Source organism: Fusarium redolens (genome assembly GCF_020744475.1).
Source record: "Fusarium redolens strain MPI-CAGE-AT-0023 chromosome Unknown BKA55scaffold_4, whole genome shotgun sequence".
Taxonomy (NCBI): Eukaryota; Fungi; Ascomycota; class Sordariomycetes; order Hypocreales; family Nectriaceae; genus Fusarium; species Fusarium redolens.
The window spans coordinates 2,495,808-2,519,871 of NW_025763667.1; the positions used below are offsets into that span (position 1 = coordinate 2,495,808).

General features: G+C 51.3%; 5 protein-coding genes across 5 annotated transcripts; 2 read left to right on the top strand and 3 right to left on the bottom strand.

The window, feature by feature from the left end:
- Nucleotides 1-74: 74 nt before the first annotated feature.
- On the bottom strand, nt 75-2,560 carry BKA55DRAFT_288221 (major facilitator superfamily domain-containing protein). The gene is made up of 3 exons (XM_046185533.1): nt 1,300-2,560; nt 908-1,249; nt 75-855 (listed from the first exon to the last, which is right to left on the bottom strand). Exons 1-3 carry the CDS (start codon nt 2,240-2,242, stop codon nt 272-274), a joined length of 1,869 nt encoding a protein of 622 aa, XP_046053355.1. The 5' UTR covers nt 2,243-2,560; the 3' UTR covers nt 75-271.
- A 1,369-nt stretch (nt 2,561-3,929) lies between these two features.
- BKA55DRAFT_687049 (uncharacterized protein) lies at nt 3,930-5,669 on the bottom strand (the record flags this gene model as incomplete). The annotated part of the gene is made up of 1 exon (XM_046199010.1): nt 3,930-5,669. The coding sequence occupies one exon, from the start codon at nt 5,667-5,669 to the stop codon at nt 3,930-3,932; it is 1,740 nt and encodes a 579-aa protein (XP_046053356.1).
- A 465-nt stretch (nt 5,670-6,134) lies between these two features.
- Nucleotides 6,135-7,208, top strand: BKA55DRAFT_561443 (uncharacterized protein). The gene is made up of 4 exons (XM_046192165.1): nt 6,135-6,202; nt 6,300-6,440; nt 6,503-6,553; nt 6,612-7,208. The coding sequence occupies exons 1-4, from the start codon at nt 6,200-6,202 to the stop codon at nt 6,786-6,788; spliced, it is 372 nt and encodes a 123-aa protein (XP_046053357.1). The 5' UTR covers nt 6,135-6,199; the 3' UTR covers nt 6,789-7,208.
- Nucleotides 7,209-7,516: 308 nt separating this feature from the next.
- BKA55DRAFT_503703 (uncharacterized protein) lies at nt 7,517-13,192 on the bottom strand (the record flags this gene model as incomplete). The annotated part of the gene is made up of 3 exons (XM_046187031.1): nt 7,517-7,627; nt 7,678-12,614; nt 12,673-13,192. 3 exons carry the CDS (start codon nt 13,190-13,192, stop codon nt 7,517-7,519), a joined length of 5,568 nt encoding a protein of 1,855 aa, XP_046053358.1.
- A 4,007-nt stretch (nt 13,193-17,199) lies between these two features.
- Nucleotides 17,200-23,887, top strand: BKA55DRAFT_561454 (acyl transferase domain-containing protein). The gene has a single exon (XM_046192166.1). The coding sequence runs from the start codon at nt 17,314-17,316 to the stop codon at nt 23,626-23,628; it is 6,315 nt and encodes a 2,104-aa protein (XP_046053359.1). The 5' UTR covers nt 17,200-17,313; the 3' UTR covers nt 23,629-23,887.
- Nucleotides 23,888-24,064: the final 177 nt, after the last annotated feature.

Sequence of the window (24,064 nt, forward strand, 5' to 3'; positions counted from 1 at the left end):
GAGTTAAGGCACTCATGTCTAGAGATACCCAGCAATGTCAGACAATTGAGAATCGCGGGTAATAGCATTTTTGTTGCATTTGACGGATGCGATAGTATTTTTGAAGCATCACATCGCTTAAATCATTATTAGGTGCTATTCAGCCCATCATTAACGTTAACTTGTGTGTATTCCCCTCGAGTTCCGCCGAATTCCATGGTATTTCCGTCACATTAATTTCCAGTGTGGTATCCAAATTGGGCTGTCCGCCCTTAGATGTATCGTGCTTCATCTACTCAACATGGTCTGAAATAGCAAACTTGCTGAGAGATCGCAGCTTGCCACCGTAAAAGTACAGCAGCCAGATACCAATGATACCAATAACACTCAAGCCACCAAGAAGACTGGTACCCTTAGCAACGCCGAGATTGTCAAATAAGGGCTGGGCAAAGAGAACACTGCCACAAGCAAGAGCACTGCGGAAGAAGTCATTCGCTGCGAAGAGACTGGCAGCGTACATTGGGTAGCTGAGAGGAATGTACACAAAGATACACTGCATGACAATGAAAACTGTAGCTCCGTAGATGGTGATGCCAATGGTGGGTACGATCCAGTGGATAGAGGCTCGAGCTGTCCAGGCAAAGAGGAACAAGCCAATGGTAGGACCAAGGGCGGCCGGAAGAGCTGGAACGAGGCGGCTTTCTTGGATGGGCCAACCACGCTTAGCGATGCGGGGGTCCATGTAGAAGTAGAGGTAGGAGACGTAGAGGCCTACTCCAATCATACAAGAGACGAGAACGCAGAGGAAGACGAGACCGATTTGGCCAAGGTTCATGTTGTAGTAGACTGGGTAGACACGGGGGAAGACCTCGAAGACTAAGAAGAGTTAGTTATCAGAGATACCAATCATATAGTGGAGGAAACTTACATGAATAGTAGATACCATAAATAATGGCAGTGTAGACCTGCACGAACAGCACGGCAGGATCCTTGATGGTGATCTCCATGGGCTTGATGAGGGCATCGACAGCAATAGCAGAGACCTTCATATGACGCTGGTCAATCTCACTCTGTGACATGAAACGTTGGTTACCAGTGAGCTTTCGAAGACGCTCTGCTCGACGGAGGAGAATGTTGGCACCACTGGTCTCAGGAAGGAGAAGGAACATGAGGATGAAGATAGGGGCTGAGGCCCAGATACTTTCGTAAAGAGACCAGCGCCAGTTCTTTGCGGGAACGGCGAAACCGCTGATCAGAGGACCAAGAGCAGCTGAATATGTTAGTTGAAAGTAAGTGACAGTGAGAGAAGAGGAGACTTACGACCACAGTAAGCAGCCGAGACCCAGGCCATCATGGCATAGGGGAGAGCCATGAGGCTGTAAATATCTCCTAGCGAAGCACCACCAGAAGCCAAACAAGGCGAGCCGAAGAAGCCTTGAAGGAATCGAAGAACCATGAGACCGGGATAGTTGTTCACTAGTGCCGTAGGAATAGAGATGATAACAAAGAGAAACATCGTGACGATGTAAACGGGGTTTCGTCCAATGCGAGGGATCTCACTCAGGGGTGAGAAAATCAGAGGACCAATACCATACCCCAAGACATATAGTGAAAGGCCAAGTGTAGCTTTAAGCTGACTAACTCCAAAAGCGCGCATGACACCTTCAGTTGAGGAAGTGTAGATCGCAGAGGATGTATACACGACGAAGGTGTATAAACAGATGATGAGAGAGACACCTAGGCGGCGGTTGTTGGTCCAGTTATGAGGATTCTCGTTATCGTCGCTGAAGTACCAATCGACGAGGATAGAACCATCTTTTGTACGCTTGGGGACAACAGGGATAGACTTGACCTTCTCGACATCGTGCTCTTCATCGGCCTCGAGTCTGTCGACAGTGTAGGCTTGTGTTTCTTGGGGAGATCGTGATCGATGGAGTCTCACGGGCTGAGGATCAGCACGCTCTATGTCGTCGTTCTCATTATTCTTCTCGCTCTTCTCATTCTTCTCATTCTCAGCCTTGAGCTTGGGGTCTTCCTCTGCTGCAACAGTAGACGAAGCTGACGATGCGAGAGCTGTACCAGTGAGGACTGTGTTGTCGTTGGGAGAAGACTCTTCGATGATAGCATCGGGGTTGTTAATCACTGCAACCCAGGACTCTGGAAGCTTGAAGTCGGGCTTTTCTTCTGGGTACTGGAGATACTTGTTGCGAGTGACGAAGCGGATGAGTTGCCCCAGGGGAGCATCTCTGATGAGGTCTGACATATTGATGTTTATCTTCTTATCGGAGTAACTGTATTAGAGGGAGATAAGAGGAAGATATTAAGTGGGAAGGGTTCTCTTTAAGCTTATTATGCTAATTGAGATCTGGAGTTCAAATCTCCCTGAGGCATGCACTCGTCTTATACTCATATTCTCTCCCACTCCTCTACTCCTCTGCAAGCTCTTACACCACGGAGCTTAGCAATCCGGAGTTAGTCACCCGTCATGCTGTAATGTAATCTTAGCCCTTCCACATGTCTTTGATAGTGTCCATACGAGCAAGAATAACTCTGTAAGCCACTTTCGGACTAACATGCCTGACGTTATTACCAATCCCTGCTCGGTGCTCGGCCTACTTTATTATCCTAGAGATGATCAACAAGCTTCATGTTTTGGAATAGTCTGGACCTAAGCGGAGTTTAGGGCTGACATTTAGGATTGGAGGGTGATTAGTTTTTATCACCGGGGTTCCCAATTTGCTTATCTGTGTGAGCACTTACACTGTAATACTGTATGAATATTCACTTTAGCCTGTGGGTCTATTGCGAAGTGAGTCGGATTTCTTACGTTTTAGTCGAATGTACACGGTAGTTGACTCTGTCTACAGTGAGATTGATTACCATCTGGAGACTGAATCTATATGTCGTCATCGAGATCCGGATGCTCGGCTGCCTTTTTCTTAGACTATTGTTTATCTGTGAGCACTAACACGACGATATGCGCATCTTGGCTGCTTACTTTGTCTTTCATCTCTGAATCTCAGCCTATATCTCCTTGTCTCTCCCCCTCACACATGTCTCTCACCTCAGCGGTAAGCTCCAAGAACCCGCCAGCTCATAACAGACCCAGCAAATGAAAAAAAAAAAAAAAAACTAAAACATATCTTGAACCCCAAAGATCAGCACTAATGACCCAAATGGGTGAGACCCTCCGCCATCTGCCGTCAAAAGCTTAGCAATCGTCCCGGGGACGTGGTGCCAAGATCATCCAATCATAAGCTTAGAAGCCCCTGGATTAATCACCCTCGGTGTGACGTCTCCCCGGTCGAGGAGCCTCAATTGTCAATGAATGCCGAGACCCTGCGGAATATTAATCACAACGGACCAACTATGAATTAAATATCGTTGCTTTCAGACGGAGATTAAATATGTGTATACCAGTTCTTGTGACTCACTGAACTCGTCCTTTTTTCGGCCGAACAGTGAAATCTCTTCTTATATACCCCAACAATATCTGAGTCCTTCACACCATAACAGCCAACAGCTTTTCCTGGGCCGGTAGGACCTTATATCTCACTGACTGGTACCCAAACGCCCCGACTACTCAATGATCGGCGCCCGCTCCCCAGCCTGATAAGAATCATGCTCAATCTAATACAAATATACCGGATAGCCCGGGACCCTGCTTACTGTGATGGCATTTCAAGGCCAGACACGAAAGTTCAGAGAGGTCGCATTATTATGTTGGTCACGTCATTGACGCTCACCCACAACAGCTGGTCTGCTTGACGACAGGCCCAGATACACACAGTAGCTAGTTGATAGGCTCAACATCACTTAATGCTGACCCTGAAGCGCAACCAGAAACTGGATACGATAATGTAACGTAATAGTCTCTTTCATGCTCACTCTCGACCTCAGAGTCTCGTTCTTGAGCTCACGTCTATTGACTTATACAACATAGCATATTATCAACTGCTCGCTCTCTTCTGAATGCGCCGTCGTTGAAGTTCCTTTCGTACCATCATAGCCGGCGCGTCCTCGCCTCGGTCTAATAGGTCGACAATCTCCCACACTCCAGGATGCTGTGCGTCAAGGGCCAAATTGATGAATGGCTTAACCCAATCTGCAGACCTCCAGGCCGGGTAATCAGGCGCTGCATTCTTGGCATAGTCAATAAACTTGAATGCCAGCTCAAAATCGCCCATCTGTGCGCACGCTGGGATTATCACATCAAAGGCAGGTCCCGCATCGACTTGATCCATCCACGTCTTGGGAACCGTGGCATCGTCATTGCCTTGATTATTTTCAGACTGCTTCTTCCTTATTGACACCGGCGTGGTGTCAATCTTGGCAAGTCCGGAATTGTAGGCCACTGCAAGCTCGTACTGCGTCTCTGTTTTGACGGCATGACGAAGCAGAAGTCCAATGTCTGTCAATCGGGGGCTTTTCCCGGTGAGGAGGTGGGTGTCCTTGAACAGGGGCATAGCAGCTTCTGAAGTTCGGGCTTCAGCCAGAGCCTCGATCGTAACCATAAGGACTTCCCGCGGGACGGGGCCCTCTTTGTGCATGCTTTGAATAGCAGCCTCAGCTTCGCTGATGAGGTCCCGGTTCTTGAGTAAAGCTTGTAGAACAGGCCGTGTGGTTCCTCGAAGAAGTAGGCACCCATTGTTATGTTGCAGATTCAAAATCGTAAGCGCACCCGTCACATTTCCCGAATTAGCAAACGCCTCCACGATGGCATCATTATGCTGCTGGCGAGGCTTGCCACGACTCGCCAGCTTCTCAAGAGCTTGACTGGCGAGTTCAGTGTCGCCGTGCCTTGCTCCAGTGGCCAGAACGTTCTCAATAATACCGTTAGAAGGGTTGTGAATTGGTATGTTGACAACATCTCGCCATACAAAAGTTGTTCCTTCATGGTGGAAGCCCTGGCTGAACATGTCCAGGGCCATCAGCTGGATACTTCTGAAAGCTTTGTCCGAACCATGAGCAAATTTTCTCTTCTTGAGTATGTGAAGCATTTCATCAAAGAAGCCCTCTCTACCAAACTCCAGAATAAAAATATCGTAGACCCAAAGATCCACGTGCCCGGGGTCTTCTAAAAGCTTGTTGAATTTATTCAAGGCCAACTCAAACTGGCCTTCCCGGAGCATCGCCACGGCAATGCTTTGCTTGGCAGGCATCGTGAACTCGAACCAGTGCTGCTCCATCATCTGCACAACCTCTTGCCGCAGGATATAATCTGGGTGTACGCTGAGAGCTTCAAGAGCGAGGTAGCAAACATCTGCAGTAAGCGGAACATTTTGAATGCTCATGTCCTGCAATAATTTGCTAACTCCGGTGCTGGACCCTTGTGGGTCAGCCATAGCAGCCATCAAGCTCTCATAAATCAAAGCATCGGGGGGGTATTTCCGGTTTCTGAGAAGATATCTAACGATATTCAGAATCCTCAAATACCTGTTGCTAGGGAGGTCAGAATTGCCTTTTTGCCGTGGCATTCGTAACCGTCTAAGGGCGTCAACCATTAATGACACTGATACGGCGTTCAAGTCTGGCAAGACTTTAGCCAGGGCTGGGTTTCGGCCTTGTGGCACGGCTTGTTGATCAACATGTTGCCCCGTCTCCGCACTCTGTTGTTGGGTTTGCCCGTGCTCATATTCATCAAAAAAGGCACTTAATGATCCGGCCTTCTCTTCAGAGTCCAAAGACATAGCCTGGTCAAGTTCATCATGAAATGAACTCAATAAGTTATCATTGTCGAGAAAATCTGTGCTTTTTTGCTCCTTGGTTATGTCGGTCCCATATTGGCGATATTGAACTGTGTTTAGATATTGAGGCCACCGTCCTGGCCCTGCCGAGCTTATGGTTTTAAGTGAAGGAGGCTTATAAGTAACTTGGCAAAGACAGCGCCGTAGGCCATTATACACCAATCGTGGACAAGGCATTCTGGCTGTACAATTATGTTGCCAATGTCGATGCTGAGAAATGGATTCTGCCGATAATCCAATTAATTCTGTACCTTGCATACAGCCCGGTAGCGGAAGCCTTTCCTAAGGTAATTGCGCAACGACCACTATCACTAACCGGGGCTATGCACTCCGCGAGGTGTTAGCCGCTCACAACCGCTCTCACCTTGGGTCTCACCGAACAGCCGCGCTCCACTGAGCTTGTTCCATTCTCAACGTTGTGTTTCCAGCGCGCGCATCATACATCACATAGTTACGACGCAACGAATGAGACCATGGTATGTTGGCATGACCCCTATCCCCAGATTGCCACTATTTATTGTCATGATCACCTCAGCGTACAATGTTAGCATAGCAGAAGCTAACATCAAATAGCTGCCCCTTGGACTACTCAACGCGGCCCAGGGCCACCCCATGCTCGTTGAGCTGAAGAACGGCGAGACACTCAACGGACATCTGGTTTCGTGCGATACATGGATGAACCTCACCCTCAAGGAGGTGGTGCAGACAAGCCCGGTATGCGCTCCCGTAGCGATCGCGATGGTTTCGAATAGGATATGCTGACGGGTTGAGTACAGGAGGGCGATCGATTTGTGCGGTTACCAGAGGTCTATGTCAAGGGAAACAATGTATGTTTCAAGCGCGCTATGGAGTATTCATCAAGAAAGGGAGACTAATGTACAGCAGATCAAATACTTGAGAGTACCGGACGAGATTATCGACCAGGTTAGCGAATCACAGAAGGGCCAGCAGGGCGGTTTCCGAGGCGGAAGAGGGGGGCAATCAAGGGGAGATCACAGCGGTCGTGGTGACCGTGGACGTGGCCGTGGTGGAAGAGGACGAGGACGAGGCCGAGGTCAATAAGATGATTACATGGTTGACGATAATATCTACGCATCGAACCAACGGCCCTAGATTTCACAACACTTCACGACAAGGCATAGGGGAGTCTATGATACCAAAGGAATGAGGAGGAGCTGCTAATCCTCTGGTACTACCACATCGACGTTTCAACTACCTGCTTGGTAGCGGTCCTATCGGTGGGCTGTAGAAGTTCAGGATGAACTCCAAATAAGCTGGGAAGAAGAATCCAGTCTATGAACCAAATTAATGACATATGTCTTCAAGTCAGCACGAGACAAGTTTTCTGCTTTTAGTATTTTGTGCGCGCGCGTTTAAATGCAGTACGTTGGCTAAGCAAGCACTGTTGCCCACGGTCCGTCATGAATCCAAAACCATTAAGAACTCTTTTCCACTCCCTGGCTTGGGTCTTGGCTGACCACAACTCAAGTCTCCGCTGACCTTAGTTCGTGGCTATAAAAACTGGTTACGTGAACAGGTTGATTGTACATGTATATCACAACGGGTGCCCGCAAGTTTAACTTAAAACTGTCTATTTCATGCGTAAAATTGTTTTACCCAGCGCTGTCCACGCCACGTTCTATCAACACCGTAGGCCCAGTATCATCAACTGTAGCCGCCAACATATATCATCAAAAGAGTCAGGCATTATATCGAAACATACGTTCATCAAACGCCCATTACAAAGTCCAAAGTAAACCCGTACAAACCATCCGTCTCATTGTATGCACTTAAAAGTTGGCAACAGCCACAGCGATAGCCTGGCTATCAGAGTGTGAGATGGACAGTGTGATGTCCTTCACACCAGCCTTCTTGGCGGCCGCAGCAGCCTCACCATGAAGCTATAAATGTTAGCATCTTGCATGTTTGACTTGATTACAGGGTGACTTACAGAAACAGTGGGGACGCCGTTCTCTCCCTTGACAATCTCAATGTCCTTCATAGCGGCACCAGCGCCTTGACTAGCGACGCCGAGAGACTTGAAAACAGCCTCCTTGGCACTCCAGCGGCCAGCGAAAGAGCTCTGGGGGCTAGGAGCTTGGCGGCAGTATGAGATCTCGTTGGCGGTGAAGTTACGCTCGACGAAAGTGTCGTTGTCGATGTTGACGGCAGAAATGTCCTCAACATCAACGCCAACCTGGCTGTTCTTGTTCGTGACCTTGAGGGCCAGAGCCTCCATGACTTGCTCAGTCTCCTTGGCCTTGGCTGATGAAACAACCTTCTCCGACTTCTTCATGAAGTCAGAGGCATACTTGAGCTCAGATGACTTCTTGTCCTCAGAGACACGAGCATCAGGGTTGAGAAGAACCTTGCTGAGCTGGTCATCAGAGTAAGGAGAGTTGTTCTTGGCGACGAACAGCTTGTTGTTGATGAAGCCATCGTGGAAGTATCGGTAGGCCTTCTTCTGGCGAGCATCGACCTTGGCGCAGTACTCAGTGTAGGTCTTCTCATCAAGAGTAGCGAACAGGTACTTGGGGTGGACACCAATGGCCTGAGCACCCTTCTGTCCGAAACCGAAAGAGGTAACGGAGAAGGCCTTGACACCGTCGGTCTGGATGCTGCGGCTGGGGTAGACGATGAGGTCGTACTGCTCCATAACAGGATCAACGTTATCCGCGTTGCGGTTGCCAGGGACAAGACCGGTGTCGAGGACCTGGAGGCATCCGTTCATCATCCAAGCACCAGCAGCACCCTTGGGGTGACCAGTGAGGTACTTCTGGAAGATACCCAAGACAGCGTTGCCCTTCTTGCGGCCAAGATGGCGAAGCTGCTGGCAGATGACATTGGACTCGTTCTTATCGTTGGCCTTGGTAGAGGTTCCATGGAATGAGGCAACACCGATATCGTCGACAGTAAGACCCCAGGTGGCGAGGGCACCACGCAGAGGAGCGATGCTAGGATCGCTCTTCCAGAAGTTGTTGCCCATGCTGCGGAGAAGCTCCTTCTCCTGTCGGGCAGCCTCCTTCTCAATGTGAGCAAAACGGTCTGTAGCATACTCCTTCTCGTCAAAGGAAGCACCCTGAGCCTTCATGGCATCAATCTCGTCATAAACGTACTCGAGCTCAGACTCTTGCCATTGCTTGATAGTCTTCTTGCGACGCTCGATCTGGCGGCGTCGGTAGTTAATGTCGAGAAGAGGTGAAGGGAACTTGCCAGGGTTCTCGCGGGCCGTGGTGAGAACACCCTGGCCAGGAGCGGGAACGGAACGGCCAATCTTGTCAGAAGCAGTGGTGGTAAGAGCAACGATACCGTGGATGGGGACACCCATGTCAAGAGCAAGCTTGGCAGTCATGATGACCTGGATACCGCAACCCTGGGATTCCATGAATCCGTTTCGGGTAGTAGTGGTAGGACGAGACATCTCCTTGGGAGTACGTCCGTGGGCAAACTCGTCAACAGTGTTGCTGGTGGCCTTCATGTTGGCGAACTCATAAGAACCTTCCTCACCGAGATCATCGAAACCACCAACAAAGCAGACACGAGCCTTGCCCTCCATGATGGTCTCGTAACCGGTGTCAATAGACTCGACAGCGGTAGCACAAGCACCGACAGGGGTCTTGATAGGTCCGGAAGAGGACATCAACAACATGTTGACCCAGGCAGCCATGGTGTTGATGAAAGACTCTTGGAGAATGTCGTTCTGCACCGGCTGGTCGAGGAAACGAGTGCGGTGCATGTCGCGGAGAGCGGCGGCACCACCCATACCGGAACCAACACAGTTACCAACCTCGGAGACGTGGACATACTTGTAGAACTCGTAGGGATCGGTGATACCACAAGAAAGGAGAGCCTCGGCAGTGGACACAAGGAGGAACAGGGTGACAGGGTCAACCTGGGAGACGATGTCCTCAGGAACACCGTATCGCTTGGGGTCCCAGCCAGTAGGGATCTGACCAGCGACAAGACGATCGAAGCGAAGAGCCTTGGGGATCCAGAGAGAGGCACCCTTCCTGAGGCGAATGATGTATTCACCGCTGTCGGGGATCTCGAAGACCTCAACCTTGTCACCGTGCTCACGCTTGAACTCCTCAGCCGTCTCCTTAGATGCCTCGAAGGGCTCAAGGTCCTCCTCAATGACGACCTCGTGAAGCAGCTGCTTCTTGTTGGGGTCGTAACCCTCAAACAGCTCAGGCTCGATCAGACGGATACCAGAGTGCTCAAGAACATACTTCTCATACTTGGGCTTAACGTCCTTGTCGTCGACGGGCTCACCAGTCTTGGCGTCAACCCAGCCGGAGTAAGGCTTACCCTTGATAAGACCGTTGTGGTTCTTGATGAGACCCATGATCCAAGCCATCTCAACGCAACCCTCGAGGGAGAATTCACCATAGGCCTCCATCTCCCATCGAGTACGAGAGTTACCCCAAGGGCCAACTTCAGCGAAACCAGTGACAACAACGACCTTCTCCAAGTCAACCATGCCCTTGAGGTTCTCATTGAGTGGCTCAATCTCGGTCTTCCAGTCAGGTCGGTTGGGGAAGTCAAGCTTGATGTTGGCACGAGGATCAATTGTCTTCTTCTTGTAGAGAACCTCAGAGGCGGCACCATTGACAATGGTGTTCTCAATGGCGCTCTCCTTGGCAACAGCACGGCGAACCTCGCTAGTCTCCATGATATCCTTGCGGAGCTTGGTCATTGTCTCGTTGAGGTTAGGAATGAACTGCAGACCACCGTTGAGGTCAGCAAAGACAGGCTCATTCTGGCACAGATCAACCAAAGTGGGGGACATGAGACCAAGAAGGTTGAATGCCATCTCCTGCTGGGAGAAAGTGCGGACTCCGAAAGCCTCAACGCCTTCGGCAACGATATTGTTACCAGACATGAGACCAGTTCCTCGGGTCCAGCCAATGACCGCACCGCAAATGGTGAGGTAGTTGGCCCAGCTCTCGGAATGCCACCTGTTGAAGAGAGTCTCGAGGCCAAGCTTGGACTCAGAGTAAAGACCATCATTACCGAAGGTGCCGTGGTTGGGGGAAAGGGGCAGAACAACCTGAGCGGGTCGGGTCTCGAAGCCACGCTCAGTCTTCTGGGCCTTGACGCATCCGAGGAGACGGACAAGGTTGGTAAGCATGATACGGTGAGCAAGCTCAGACTTGGAATCAATGCTGTCAATCTCGCGACCGTTCTCGGGAATAGCAGCGAAAGGAACGATGAAGTCAAGATCCCAGCCAAGACCCTCCTTGGTATCGTAGATGTACTCAACAAGGGCCTCAACATCTTGCTTGCTACCCTGATTGAAGGGAACAACGACAATCTGAGAGCCGCGAGAGCCATAGCGGGTGTACATGGCCTGGTAGTACTCGGTGACCTCGCGAGAGAAGCGACTGGTGGTGACAATGACCTTAGCGCCACCGCTGATGAGACCTTGAAGGACCTCGGCACCAATGGAACCGGCACCGGCACCAGTCATGAGAACGTGCTTGTCTTGGAAGGTGACACCAGACTTGGCAGCATCCTCGAGGCAGTTGAGGTACACGCCGGTGAGCTTCTTGCTGTAGTCCCAGCCATGGAGACCCTTCTTCTTGAGGTGGAGGAAGGGAATGGTCTCGACCTTACCCTTGCTCTGGCTGTTCTTCAGAACCTTTCGGCCCTTGTTGTCCTTGGGAAGGATCTGGCTCTCGTTCATGGCAAGCGAGCGAAGGACCTCGCCATAAAGGCTCTTGATCTCAAGCTGAGAAGTCTTGGACAGCTTGTGCTGCTGTTTGATGAGTCTGTAGATGCGAGAAAGATCGCTCTGGACCTTGGTGCGGTTGCCGTACTCAGAGATCTTGCCACCCTCAGCCATTTGCTGGACATAGTGCTCCAGCTTGCGGCAGCTGGCACGGGGGACTTCCTCGTAGTTGAGGTTACCTCGGGCGTCGACTGTTGTCCTGGGGCCAGTAGGAAGGGAGACATCCTTGTACACAGGAGCGACATCAAGAACATCCTTGCAGTTCTCGATGAGTTGCTGTCCAAGCTCCTGGGCAAGCTTGTAAGTCTCACCTCGCTCGGTGGGGCAGTTGTCGATGTGGTACTGCATGAACTCGAGGAGCTTGGGGTTAGATCGATTCATGAGACGAATGCACTGGCTGACGATCTCACGATCAACAGCCTGGAGACGACCGAAGATGATATCGAAGTACATGCTGAGAGCGTCTTGGCGAGCCCAATTCCAGGATGAATCGTAGGTTCGGGCCTTGAGGGGGGTGAAGACCGGTTCGATGCCAGAGGCATAGAAATCACCATGCTCGGCAGTCCAGAGATCAAGCTGGGCTTGCAAAACCTTCTCGGATTTCTGGGAGTTGAGGTGAGCCTTCTCACCCTCACGGAGGTCGATCTTGAGGTATCGAGCGAGAAGCTCTAATTGTTGCTTAAAGAGGGCACGCTGGTCCTTGGTGAGGGCATCAATGGCAGCGGGATCCATCATCATGCCACCACTAGAGCCGCCGGCGGGGCCAGCCGCAGCAGCTGTAGACAAACTGATGCCGGCATTGGTGGCATACTTGTTGGCAACGCCGTCGAAGAAGGCCTTAGCATCACCCTCAGAGCCCAATCGGGCGGGAGGCTCCATTGTGAGGGCGAGAAGCAGGGCACCATCTTGTCGGCCAGGTCCAAGGCCCCATCGACTCTCGAGGTATTTTCGGGCGGCTGTGATATTGAAGCCACCAGGCATCTTAGAGGAGATAAGTCGAGCGATCAAAGACAGCGATTGCTTGCCGAGGTTGCCATCGAAAGTGGCTTGCATGGATGCACCAAGCTCATCGAGAGGTGTGTCTTCGGGCTTCTCAGGGGTGGAACCGAATTCCTTTCCAAGATCGCCGAGAATCTCGTTCTGAAGAGTAGATTTGCCTGCAAAGGAAACATCGTTAAAAAAATAATCATTTGGCTCAGATTCAGTCTGACTTACCACCGACAAGGTCCTTGATGGCCTTGCTGAGAGGAACCTCGAGGAGAGGCTTCTTGAGCTTTTGCGCAATGAGGGCGCGAACAATGTCGACAGCCTGGACAGGCTCATCGGCAACCTGGGCGACAGGACCAGAACTGGGGGCAGGTGCAGCAGCGGCGGCGGGAGCAGCGGCAGCGGCCGCAGGAGCCGCAGAGGCATCACTAGATGAAGCAGCCGCAGGCTCAGGCTCCTCTTCCACGGGATCAACATCATAGTAGATCTCCTTGGCATCCTTGTTATAGCAAAGAATATTTCGCTGAACAGACTTGGCGGCATCGTAGGCTTCGTACTTGGACTTCAAGGTTCGCTTAGCCATGACACCAAGAGTATCGGCAGGACCAATTTCCACGACTCGCTCAGCGGTCCTCTCACCGAGGAACACATCTTGAGTCTCAATCCATCTAACAGGAGAAGCAAACTGGTATGCGAGCAATTCAACGAGCAGCGTGTGAGCAAGCTCTTGCTCAACTTCGGGACGCATTTTTGGCGGTATTAGGTCGTGAGAGGATTTGAAAGAAGGGGTATCTCGAAAAGGGCGAACTGGCTATCGCAACCTAGAATTGGTGCAAGACGATGGTCGAATTGACGGTGAATATACCAGGGGCCCGCTTAACCCCAACGTAAAGAGAAGATGGAACCGTCGTAAGGAAGCTCCCAAGCTGAATTCAACTGGCGGGGAGACAGAAAGAAGGGGAGGAGGAGGGGAAGGAGAATGAGGAAAAGGATGATGGAGGCAGAAGAAAGTGGCCGGAGAGTCTATGAATATGAAGGCCAAAGGTGGAAATCCGTTCTGCCTACCAGCGAGAAGCAATGGGAGGAATTAGAGAAGAGACAGAGCTGAAGGATCAAGCCAAAACATTCAATGGATGCGGACGGCCCGTACGAATAGGTAATCACGACTGTAACCGACTTGCGAGGGAGGAGCTGATTGTTGAACGACTGGCCCACCAAAAAGTCGTCGAGTGAAAAAAAAATTGGGGGAAGCTCTAGGCCACACCCTGGCATGTTGTCTCCTTGCCCCCCCCCCTCCACCGGGCAATTGGCGTCTTGTACAGTACCTCTTGGAAGAGCAGCTGTCGGTACATCGAGACCCTTACAGGGCGCCCTGTACGCTCGCTCCCGCTGTAGCACGGTTGAGTATCCGGTACTTTCTCTTCAGTGGAACATTGGAACATCCCCGAGCCACACATGGCGGCGGGTCCTTGGCGTGCAGCCCGCTCCTCAACCATATTCCAGCACTATGCCTATCCTAGTATGGTTGAACAGAGAAGGCGTGCGCCGGCCAGGGGCGTCCAGGGGAGCATCTTCCCCAGAAACCGACCTTTTGGGGCACCATCAACATTGATGAACTGAGATGAGATAGCTGTTTTGCTGGCTATCTTCGTTACGGCTTTGCCCTCATGAGCCACTGGTAGCTCGGCCGAGCGGCTTCATCATGTTGCATTCTTTGATTTTGTTATCTACTGGTCGACAATTGAGTTCTCGGCCCAGGAACGATAAGAATAGGCGCCATCTCGGAATATCAAGCAAGGTGACGACAGACATCCCACCATTAATATTCACCCCAAGTGTCTAAGGCTGTGACAGATGGTCCTTGCTACCAGTTAGAACTCGTACGAATAAGCGAGAATGGTGAAGGTCGAGTGGTCCAGATGGGATGGATTACAGTGAGGCTGGATCGGGTATTGAGTTCTTTCCCATAAACTTTGGGAGGGCTTTTACTAGAGTCATAGAGTGCCATACAATCGTTAAAGTCTTAGACGTAAGATTAACTGCGATAATGATGATAAACTCGGCAAAATTCTAAAATCAAGAGGTCAGGTAACACCGTAACTCCCAGTGGTTCCATTTGTCAATATAATTTCGCGTCTTTCTCAACTGCCATCCTGCCGCCTGCCTATCCGGCTAGGTAGGTAGGTACCGATACATTTCAACGTCGAGGGTACTCGTTTGTCCGTCGGTTTCCGCAAATCCGAACTCCTCTTATATGCAACAAATTGTCGAGACGTTGAGAGCCATTCCATGTTTACTATCTGTCTCTAAGCCATCGTTGAATAATAGAGTTAGGTTGACTTGCTGAAACGTTCGTTGTCTAAGTCACTGTGATGTTTGCGGCTCTTATCTGCACCTCTCAGAAACCGCTGCGGATAGCCACAACCGTTGGTGCGTGGAAAGCGAAACGAGATCTACTGGAAGCCATGCCGCCCAGGGATAAGGGTCAGACAGTCAGAAAAACTCTCATACGAATTCTCTCAATCCTGAATGGCAGACGCTCCGTTTCCATAAATCGCAAGCCATCAGTAACTCACCTAAGCGAACCGACTTGAGGCTACACATCCAGATACTGTACTTTACGCGTAAGATACTTGGAAAGCAATCAATATAGCCTGACCCCACCATGAGGCGGGAAGTTGATGCTCGACGGAGAATGTGGGGGGCCGAATCATTGTTGGTAGGGGAAGTTGGGGATGTGAGTGAGGCGTTGACCAGGCGGTGGAGGGAGGCACAAATTTTCTCTCATGAGTCGGCGAACATAGGATGGAGTCATGAGTTCTCATGATGGTATGCACTGTTAGATTTGGGATCAATTCAGAATCAAGGATCAGGAATTGCTACCCATGCCATTTGAATCGAGTATGTTCAGAGTCGCCGGAGGCCTATAACAGCTCATGTTGAATCAATCCCCATCTGAAAGCTGTTTGCTGAGATTGGAAGTGGACGTTGATGCTTGTCTTTCATAGTGGAGTGGAGCCCACACGGGAGGCCCACGAAACTCCCGAGCTGAGTAGATGTACAGTACTTTCAATGAGTGCTCACTGATACAACGCCTGGGCTAGAAAAGGCTGGACGATGGAAGGATGTAAAAAATAGCCACCGATTCATGATAGTTTTCCCAAGTCTGAACAGCCGGATGATTATTTCCAGTATATTAGTGCAAGACCAATTTTTTGGCCACCATTTATTAGTTACGGAAGAAATCTATCGACAGTCAATGGCCACTCCGAAGACGAATTTTCCGTTCCATACTGTATCGAGGCAAATGAAGCCCACGATAGTCCCGGGTAGGCGGCGACTGCGTGAATGCTTCCTTAGCATAACCGAAATGCCGAAATTATTGGTGAAAAAACAGTTGAGGATAACTGACCAAGGTATGACGAAATGTCTTGTAGAAAATCTTACTTTCAAGATTGCTGAGGGATAATGATGACAACTCAATCATTCGATGGCTTGGTAAAGTTACATAGGATGTCGGAGATAGGTAGGAACTCACTCGCATAAGGAATTGAGTTAAGTTGAGTGCAACCCGTCGAACAAGCTTGGCCACACCGTGGCAACAAGATAGTGCGATCAAGTTAAGGATCAGATCCAGATGAATGGGATCAGACTATTGGTCTGCAGGGAGGATCCTGTTGTTCCGAAGCGGATGAATTGACTTCCCATCAAAATTCAGCATCAGCCTGCCTTCCTTCCACCCGCTTGCTGCAACCATAACTCAACAGCAGCCTCACAGGTGCCCCAAGAACAAACAGATGCCCCATTACAGCTCCAAAATGCTGTTCCAGCCCTTCAGATCGAATACTTGGAGAACAGTGGCTGGGAGTAATCGTTTGCCCGAAGTCACCCGGCCCTCTTTGGAGGCAGAAGCAATGGGTGATTGCCTGTTGAAATGCGGTATACAAGTACCGGTACCTTGCTCAAGACCCTTCACCTTCGTTGACCATTCTTCTCAACCCAAACCCTGTAAATGATGGCCCCCTTGTCCCTCTTTGGCAAGGAGTGTCATGCAGCAAGGGGCGTGTCTGATGTCGTGGGGACCCAGCGGATCAAGCGAACCGCCAATGCGGTGCATGCCAATGGCTCTCACGGTCTCACAACGGCGGGAGGTGGATGCGCTTCTTCACTAAGATAGCCCGGATTGTGGAGGGGAGCAAAAAGTTGCCCTCCTGTTGGTAAGGTACAGTGCACCTCGTAGAAAAAACAATGCTAGGATACGTACCCCTCCATATCCCCAACAGAACTGAAATTTTGGCCTGTTACTCCAGTTCGCTGAGGCGGCCCCTCCAAGACTCCAGGTGCTTCAACCACACCCTCGACAACTCAATCCAATCCAATCCCTAGTCGGCTACCGGTACAAGCTCGATTTTTCTCATCTTGACTTATACCGTGGTCGGGACCATTTCTGAATCCCTCTTAGACCTCTTCTTCCGACTCTTCCTTCTTGAGATTGTCCATCTTCATCTTCCTCTTCCATCATCATCCTCATTTCCTTCTTCCTCCCTCCCTACATCCCCTTTGCGCCTGGCTGGTGTTGTCTTGTCTTGTGCCGCGCTGCGCTCCACCGACTCTAAAGCTATTCTCTACTAATTTCTAACCCCTCCCACCTTTCAGGGGACCAGCCAGCCTTCACGCAAATCAGGACCGCCGGTTTCTTCTCACCAGCGTCCTTGGGGAAAGCATCAGATCTTGTTCCTGGTGTGTTACGACTTGAATTGATAGGTTTGTGACCACTGACCCTTGAGAAGGGTCTCAATCGCCAATTGCAAGAACTGACCATTCGCTTTTGCTCGCCACTGCAGATTTCTTCGATACCCTTCACTCATCATGTACGGCGCCGGTCAAGGCCCTCAAACGGGCATTTCCACCCCCAGATCTAGCGCTTCTCTTCGGCCGTTGACTCTCTCCCACGGCTCCCTCGAGACTTCTTTTCTCATTCCCACCAACCTCCATTTCCACGCCTCTCAGTTGAAAGACAAGTTTGTCGCTACTCTTCCCGAAGCCACCGACGAGCTTGCCCAGGATGACGAGCCATCATCCGTTCCCGACCTGGTCGCCAGATACCTCGGCCTCATCGCTCACGAGGTTGATGAGGGTGAAGATGATGAGCAAGGCTCCTACGAGGAGGTTCTGAAGCTCGTTCTCAACGAGTTCGAGCGCAATTTCCTCCGTGGCAATGAGGCTCACGCCATTGCTGCCAGTTTGCCTGGTATTGAGTCTAAGAAGCTCGACTTCATCCGCAGCTACTACACCGCTCGTGCTGTGTGCAACCGACCGATCAAGCCCCACGCTTCAGCCCTTTTCCGAGCAGCTGAGGATGGTGACGCCGAAATTTACACAATTTTCGGCGGTCAGGGTAATATTGAGGAGTACTTTGAGGAATTGCGAGAGATCTTTAAGACGTACTCGAGCTTTGTCGGTGATCTTATCACCCGCTCAGCTGAGCTGCTCCAGACTCTCTCCAAGAACCCGAAGGCCGAGAAGATGTTCCCCAAGGGTCTTGATATCATGAACTGGCTTCATCACCAGGACTCTACTCCTGATGTCGATTATCTCATTTCGGCACCTGTTAGTTTCCCTCTTATTGGTCTTGTCCAGCTCGCCCATTACGAGGTGACATGTAAGGTTCTTGGCGTGCATCCTGGTATGCTGCGCGAGAGAATCACTGGTTCCACCGGTCACTCTCAAGGTATTGTCATGGCTGCTGCCACTGCCGCTGCTGACTCTTGGGATTCGTGGAGAGACATTACCAGCTCTGTCCTCACCATGCTTTTCTGGATCGGAACACGAAGCCAGCAGGCATTCCCCATTACCTCCATGACCCCTACCATGCTTCGCGAGTCACAGGAACACGGCGAGGGTGCTCCCACTCCTATGCTTAGCATTCGAGACCTCCCTCAGGCTGAGGTTCAGAAGCACATCGATGCTACTAACCACTACCTCCCCGAGGATCGTCACATCAGCATCTCTCTCATTAACAGCCCACGAAACTTAGTTGTGACAGGACCCCCCACCTCCCTCTACGGTCTTAACGCCCAGCTGCGCAAGGTCAAGGCCCCTGTTGGCCTGGACCAGAACCGCATTCCCTACACAGAGCGAAAGGTTCGCTTCGCCAACCGATTCCTGCCCATCACCGCACCTTTCCACAGCAAGTACCTCGCCGAGGCTACCGCCATGATTGATGAGGATCTCAAGGATATCTCGATTGACTCCAGTGATCTCGGCATTGCCGTGTTCGATACCAACACCGGTAAAGATCTCCGAGAGGAGGTCAAGGGCAACATTGTTCCCGCCCTTGTCCGCTTGATCACTCGCGATCCCGTCAACTGGGAGAAGGCTACTGTCTTCCCTGATGCCACCCACATTCTGGACTTCGGTCCTGGTGGTGTTTCCGGTCTCGGTGTTCTGACTAGCCGAAACAAGGAGGGTACTGGTGTTCGTGTCATCTTGGCTGGTACTGTCGATGGTGGCATGAACGACCTCGGCTACAAGGCTGAGCTCTTCGATAGAGATGAAGAAAACGCCGTCAAGTATGCTATTGACTGGGTTAAGGAGTTCGGTCCCAAGCTTGTCACCAACAAGAGTGGCCGAACATACCTCGATACCAAGATGAGTCGTCTCCTTGGTCTCCCTCCCATCGTGGTTGCTGGTATGACTCCTGCTACGGTCCCCTGGGATTTCGTCGCTGCTACCATGAACGCTGGATACCACATCGAGCTTGCTGGCGGTGGTTACTTCATTGGCCCCATGATGACCGATGCTATTACCAAGATTGAGAAGGCTATCCCCGCTGGTCGTGGTATTTCCGTCAACCTGATCTACGTCAACCCCCGTGCTATGGCCTGGCAGATTCCCTTGATCGGCAAGCTTCGATCTGAGGGTGTCCCTATTGAGGGTCTTACCATCGGTGCTGGTGTTCCTTCCATCGAGGTCGCGCAGGAGTACATCGAGACCCTTGGCCTTAAGCACATCAGCTTCAAGCCCGGTTCCGTCGATGCCATCCAGGCTGTTATCAACATCGCCAAGGCTAACCCCCATTTCCCTGTCATGCTTCAGTGGACTGGTGGCCGTGGTGGCGGTCATCACTCTTTCGAGGATTTCCACCAGCCTATCCTCCAGATGTACGGTCGTATCCGACGACAGGAGAACATTATTCTTGTTGCCGGTAGTGGTTTCGGTGGTGCTGATGACACATACCCCTACATCACTGGTGACTGGGCCAAGAAGTACGGTTATCCTCCCATGCCCTTCGATGGTTGCTTGTTCGGTAGCCGCATGATGGTTGCCAAGGAGGCTCACACCAGCAAGGCAGCCAAGGAGGCTATTGTTGCCGCACCTGGTCTTGAGGACAGCGAGTGGGAACAGACCTACAAGGGACCTGCTGGTGGTGTTCTCACCGTTCGATCTGAGATGGGTGAGCCTATCCACAAGCTTGCCACTCGTGGAGTTCGCTTCTGGGCCGAGATGGACCAGAAGATCTTCAGTCTCCCCAAGGAGAAACGAGTCGCTGAGCTCAACAAGAACAAGGACTACATCATCAAGAAGCTCAACGACGATTGCCAGAAGGTCTGGTTCGGTCGCAACAAGGAGGGCAAGGCCTGTGACCTTGACGACATGACCTATGGTGATGTTCTCCGTCGTCTTGTTGAGCTCCTCTACGTCAAGCACCAGTCTCGCTGGATTGACCGCTCCTACACTGTTCTCGTCGGTGACTACATTCACCGTCTCGAGGAGCGTTTGACTACCACCCCTGGCAAAGCCTCTCTTCTCCAGAGCTACTCCGAGCTCAACGAGCCTTTCGAGGTGATTGATCGCATTCTCGCTGCCTACCCTGACGCCGAGACCCAGATCATCAACGCCCAGGATGTTCAGCACTTCCTTATCATGTGCATGCGACCTACTCAGAAGCCTGTCACTTTCATCCCCGTCTTCGACGACAACTTCGAGTTCTACTTCAAGAAGGACTCCCTGTGGCAGTCTGAGGATCTTGATGCCGTCGTAGGCCAGGATGTTGGCCGAACTTGTATCCTTCAGGGACCTGCCGCTGCCAAGTTCTCCACCGAGATTGATCAGCCCATCAAGTCTATCCTTGACGGCATCCACGAGTCTCATGTTGAGTACCTTACCCGGGATCTGTACAACAACAACAAGGCTACCATCCCTTACATCGAGTACTTCGGTGGTAAGCTTGTTGACCCCGAGATGCCCCTTGATGTCGAGGGCTTGACTGTCAGCTATGACACCTACAAGAACACCTACCGCTTGTCATCGTCTGCCGCTGCCACTCTCCCTGAGCTTGACTCTTGGCTGTCTTTGCTTGCTGGCCCCAACCGCAACTGGCGCCATGCTCTGCTCATGGCTGATGTTGTTGCTCAAGGCCAGAAGTTCCAGACCAACCCTATCCGACGCATCTTTGCTCCTTCTCGTGGTCTGTTTGTTGAGATCTCATACCCTAATGATCCTTCCAAGACCACCATTGTTGTTCGTGAGCAGCCCCGCCACAACCAGTACATCGATGTCATCGAGGTTAAGCTCGTTGGTGAGAACAAGATCCAGGTCAACATGATCAAGGAGACCACTGCTCTCGGCAAGCCTGCTGCTCTGCCTCTGGAGTTCACCTACCACCCGGAGGCTGGATACTCTCCTATCCGTGAGGTTATGGAGGGTCGCAACGACCGCATCAAGGAGTTTTACTGGAAGGCGTGGTTCGGCGAGGAGCCCCTCGACCTCGACGCTGATGTCACTGCTAAGTTCGATGGTGGTAAGACTACCATCACTGGCGAGGCCATCAACGACTTCGTGCACGCTGTTGGCAACCACGGTGAGGCTTTTGTCGACCGACCTGGTAAGACTGTCTATGCTCCCATGGACTTTGCCATTGTTATTGGCTGGAAGGCCATTACCAAGCCTATCTTCCCTCGCACCATTGATGGTGACCTTCTGAAGCTTGTCCATCTTTCCAACCAGTTTCGCATGATCCCCGGCGCAGAGCCTCTCAAGAAGGGCGACGAGGTCTCCACTACTGCCCAGATCAACGCCGTCATCAACCAGGAGGCTGGCAAGATGGTTGAGGTCTGTGGTACTCTCGTCCGTGATGGCAAGCCTGTTATGGAGGTTACATCCCAGTTCTTGTACCGTGGTACCTACACCGACTACGAGAACACCTTCCAGCGAAAGGTTGAGACTCCTATCCAGGTTCACCTTGCCACCACTCGCGATGTTGCTATCCTTCGATCCAAGCAGTGGTTCTCCGTCGACGAGCTTCCTCAGAACATTGACCTGCTTGGCCAGACCCTAACTTTCCGCCTCCAGAGCTTGGTTCGCTACAAGAACAAGGCTGTCTTCAGCAGCATTGAGACCCGAGGCCAGGTTCTGCTTGAACTCCCCACCAAGGAGATTATCCAGGTCGGCAGCGTCGACTATGAGACCGGAGAGTCTCATGGTAACCCCGTTGTTGACTACCTTGAGCGTAACGGCCAGCCTATCGACCAGCCCATCAACTTCGAGAACTCCATCCCTCTCAGCGGCAAGTCTCCTCTCGCTCTCCGAGCCCCTGCTTCCAACGAGAACTACGCTCGTGTGTCCGGTGACTACAACCCCATCCACGTCTCCCGTGTCTTCTCCAGCTATGCCAACCTCCCTGGCACCATCACCCACGGCATGTACTCTAGTGCATCCGTGCGGAGCCTGATCGAGACCTGGGCCGCTGAGAACAACATTGGCCGTGTCCGAAGCTTCCACGCCTCGCTTGTTGGCATGGTTCTGCCCAATGATGAGCTCGAGGTCAAGCTTCAACACACTGGCATGGTCTCTGGTCGCAAGATCATCAAGGTTGAGGTCCGCAACAAGGAGACTGAGGACAAGGTTCTTGAGGGTGAGGCCGAGGTTGAGCAGCCTGTGACTGCCTATGTCTTCACTGGACAGGGTTCTCAGGAACAGGGTATGGGTATGGAGTTGTACGCCAGCAGTCCCGTTGCCAAGGAGGTCTGGGATCGCGCTGACAAGTACCTCCTCGATGCCTATGGTTTCTCCATCACCAACATAGTCAAGAACAACCCTAAGGAGCTCACGATTCACTTCGGCGGTCCCCGTGGTAAGGCTATCCGCCAGAACTACATTGCGATGACTTTCGAGACCGTCGCTGCGGATGGTAGCATCAAGTCTGAGAAGATTTTCAAGGAGATTGATGAGACCACTACCTCATACACCTACCGCTCCCCCACTGGTCTTCTCTCGGCCACTCAATTCACTCAGCCTGCCCTTACCTTGATGGAAAAGGCCAGCTTTGAGGACATGAAGGCCAAGGGACTTGTGCCTAACAACAGCACCTTCGCTGGTCACTCTCTTGGTGAATACTCGGCCCTTGCCGCCCTTGCCGAGGTCATGCCAATTGAGAGTTTGGTGTCCGTTGTGTTCTACCGTGGTCTCACCATGCAGGTTGCCGTCGAGCGTGATGCTGCCGGCCGATCCAACTACTCCATGTGTGCCGTCAACCCCAGCCGCATCAGCAAGACCTTCAACGAAGCTGCTCTCCAGTTCGTTGTTGACAACATTGCTGAGGAGACTGGCTGGCTCCTTGAGATTGTCAACTACAACATTGCCAATATGCAGTATGTGTGCGCTGGTGATCTCCGTGCGCTCGATACTCTTGCTGGTGTGACCAACTTCATCAAGATCCAGAAGATTGATATTGAAGAGGTCAAGGACAACATTGAGGAGGTTAAGGGACACCTCCGCGAGATCATTCGCGGCTGTGCCGAGAAGACCCTTGCCAAGCCCACTCCCCTTGAGCTGGAGCGTGGCTTCGCTACCATCCCTCTCCGTGGTATCGATGTGCCTTTCCACTCAACCTTCCTTCGATCTGGTGTCAAGCCTTTCCGATCTTTCTTACTCAAGAAGATCAACAAGACATCCATCGACCCCTCCAAGTTGGTTGGAAAGTACATTCCCAACGTGACGGCCAAGCCGTTCGCGCTGACCAAGGAGTATTTTGAGGATGTGTACAAGCTGACCAACTCACCCAAGATTGGTGCTGTGTTGGCCAACTGGGAGAAGTATAACCAGGATGAGGCCCCTACCAACGGTGTCGAGGTTAGCGACAGCTCCAGTGGCGAGTATGAGGGCTCTGGTCGTGCTGCTTAAGCAAATTAAAAAACAGAAAGATGAGAAAGGGAAACATAATAAAAAAGAGGAAAGGGACCATGCAAAGACATGATACAACGGAAGATTAGAGATGGATGGATGATCATGAAGAGAGTTTACAGATTTCCGGCCGGATTGTTATCCTGGTATGAGTATATTATGATGTATCTTGTTATCTTTAGCTAGAGGGGCGTTTGCTTTTTGCTACAAGTTTTAGACAATTTTGAATGTTTTGATGACATTTGGTTCATGAATCGAATATCGTATCTTATCCCGTGAAAGCTTGGTGATGCGCAAGTTTGTGATGTTGGTTCGCTACCTACCTATGCTGTCGTACAAGTGAAGCTGGTGTAGGAAATAATTGACGAGATAGGGAAATACCTGACATTGATGGGCATGCCTCGGCTCGGCAATTGTACCACCTTAGCTTTGGATC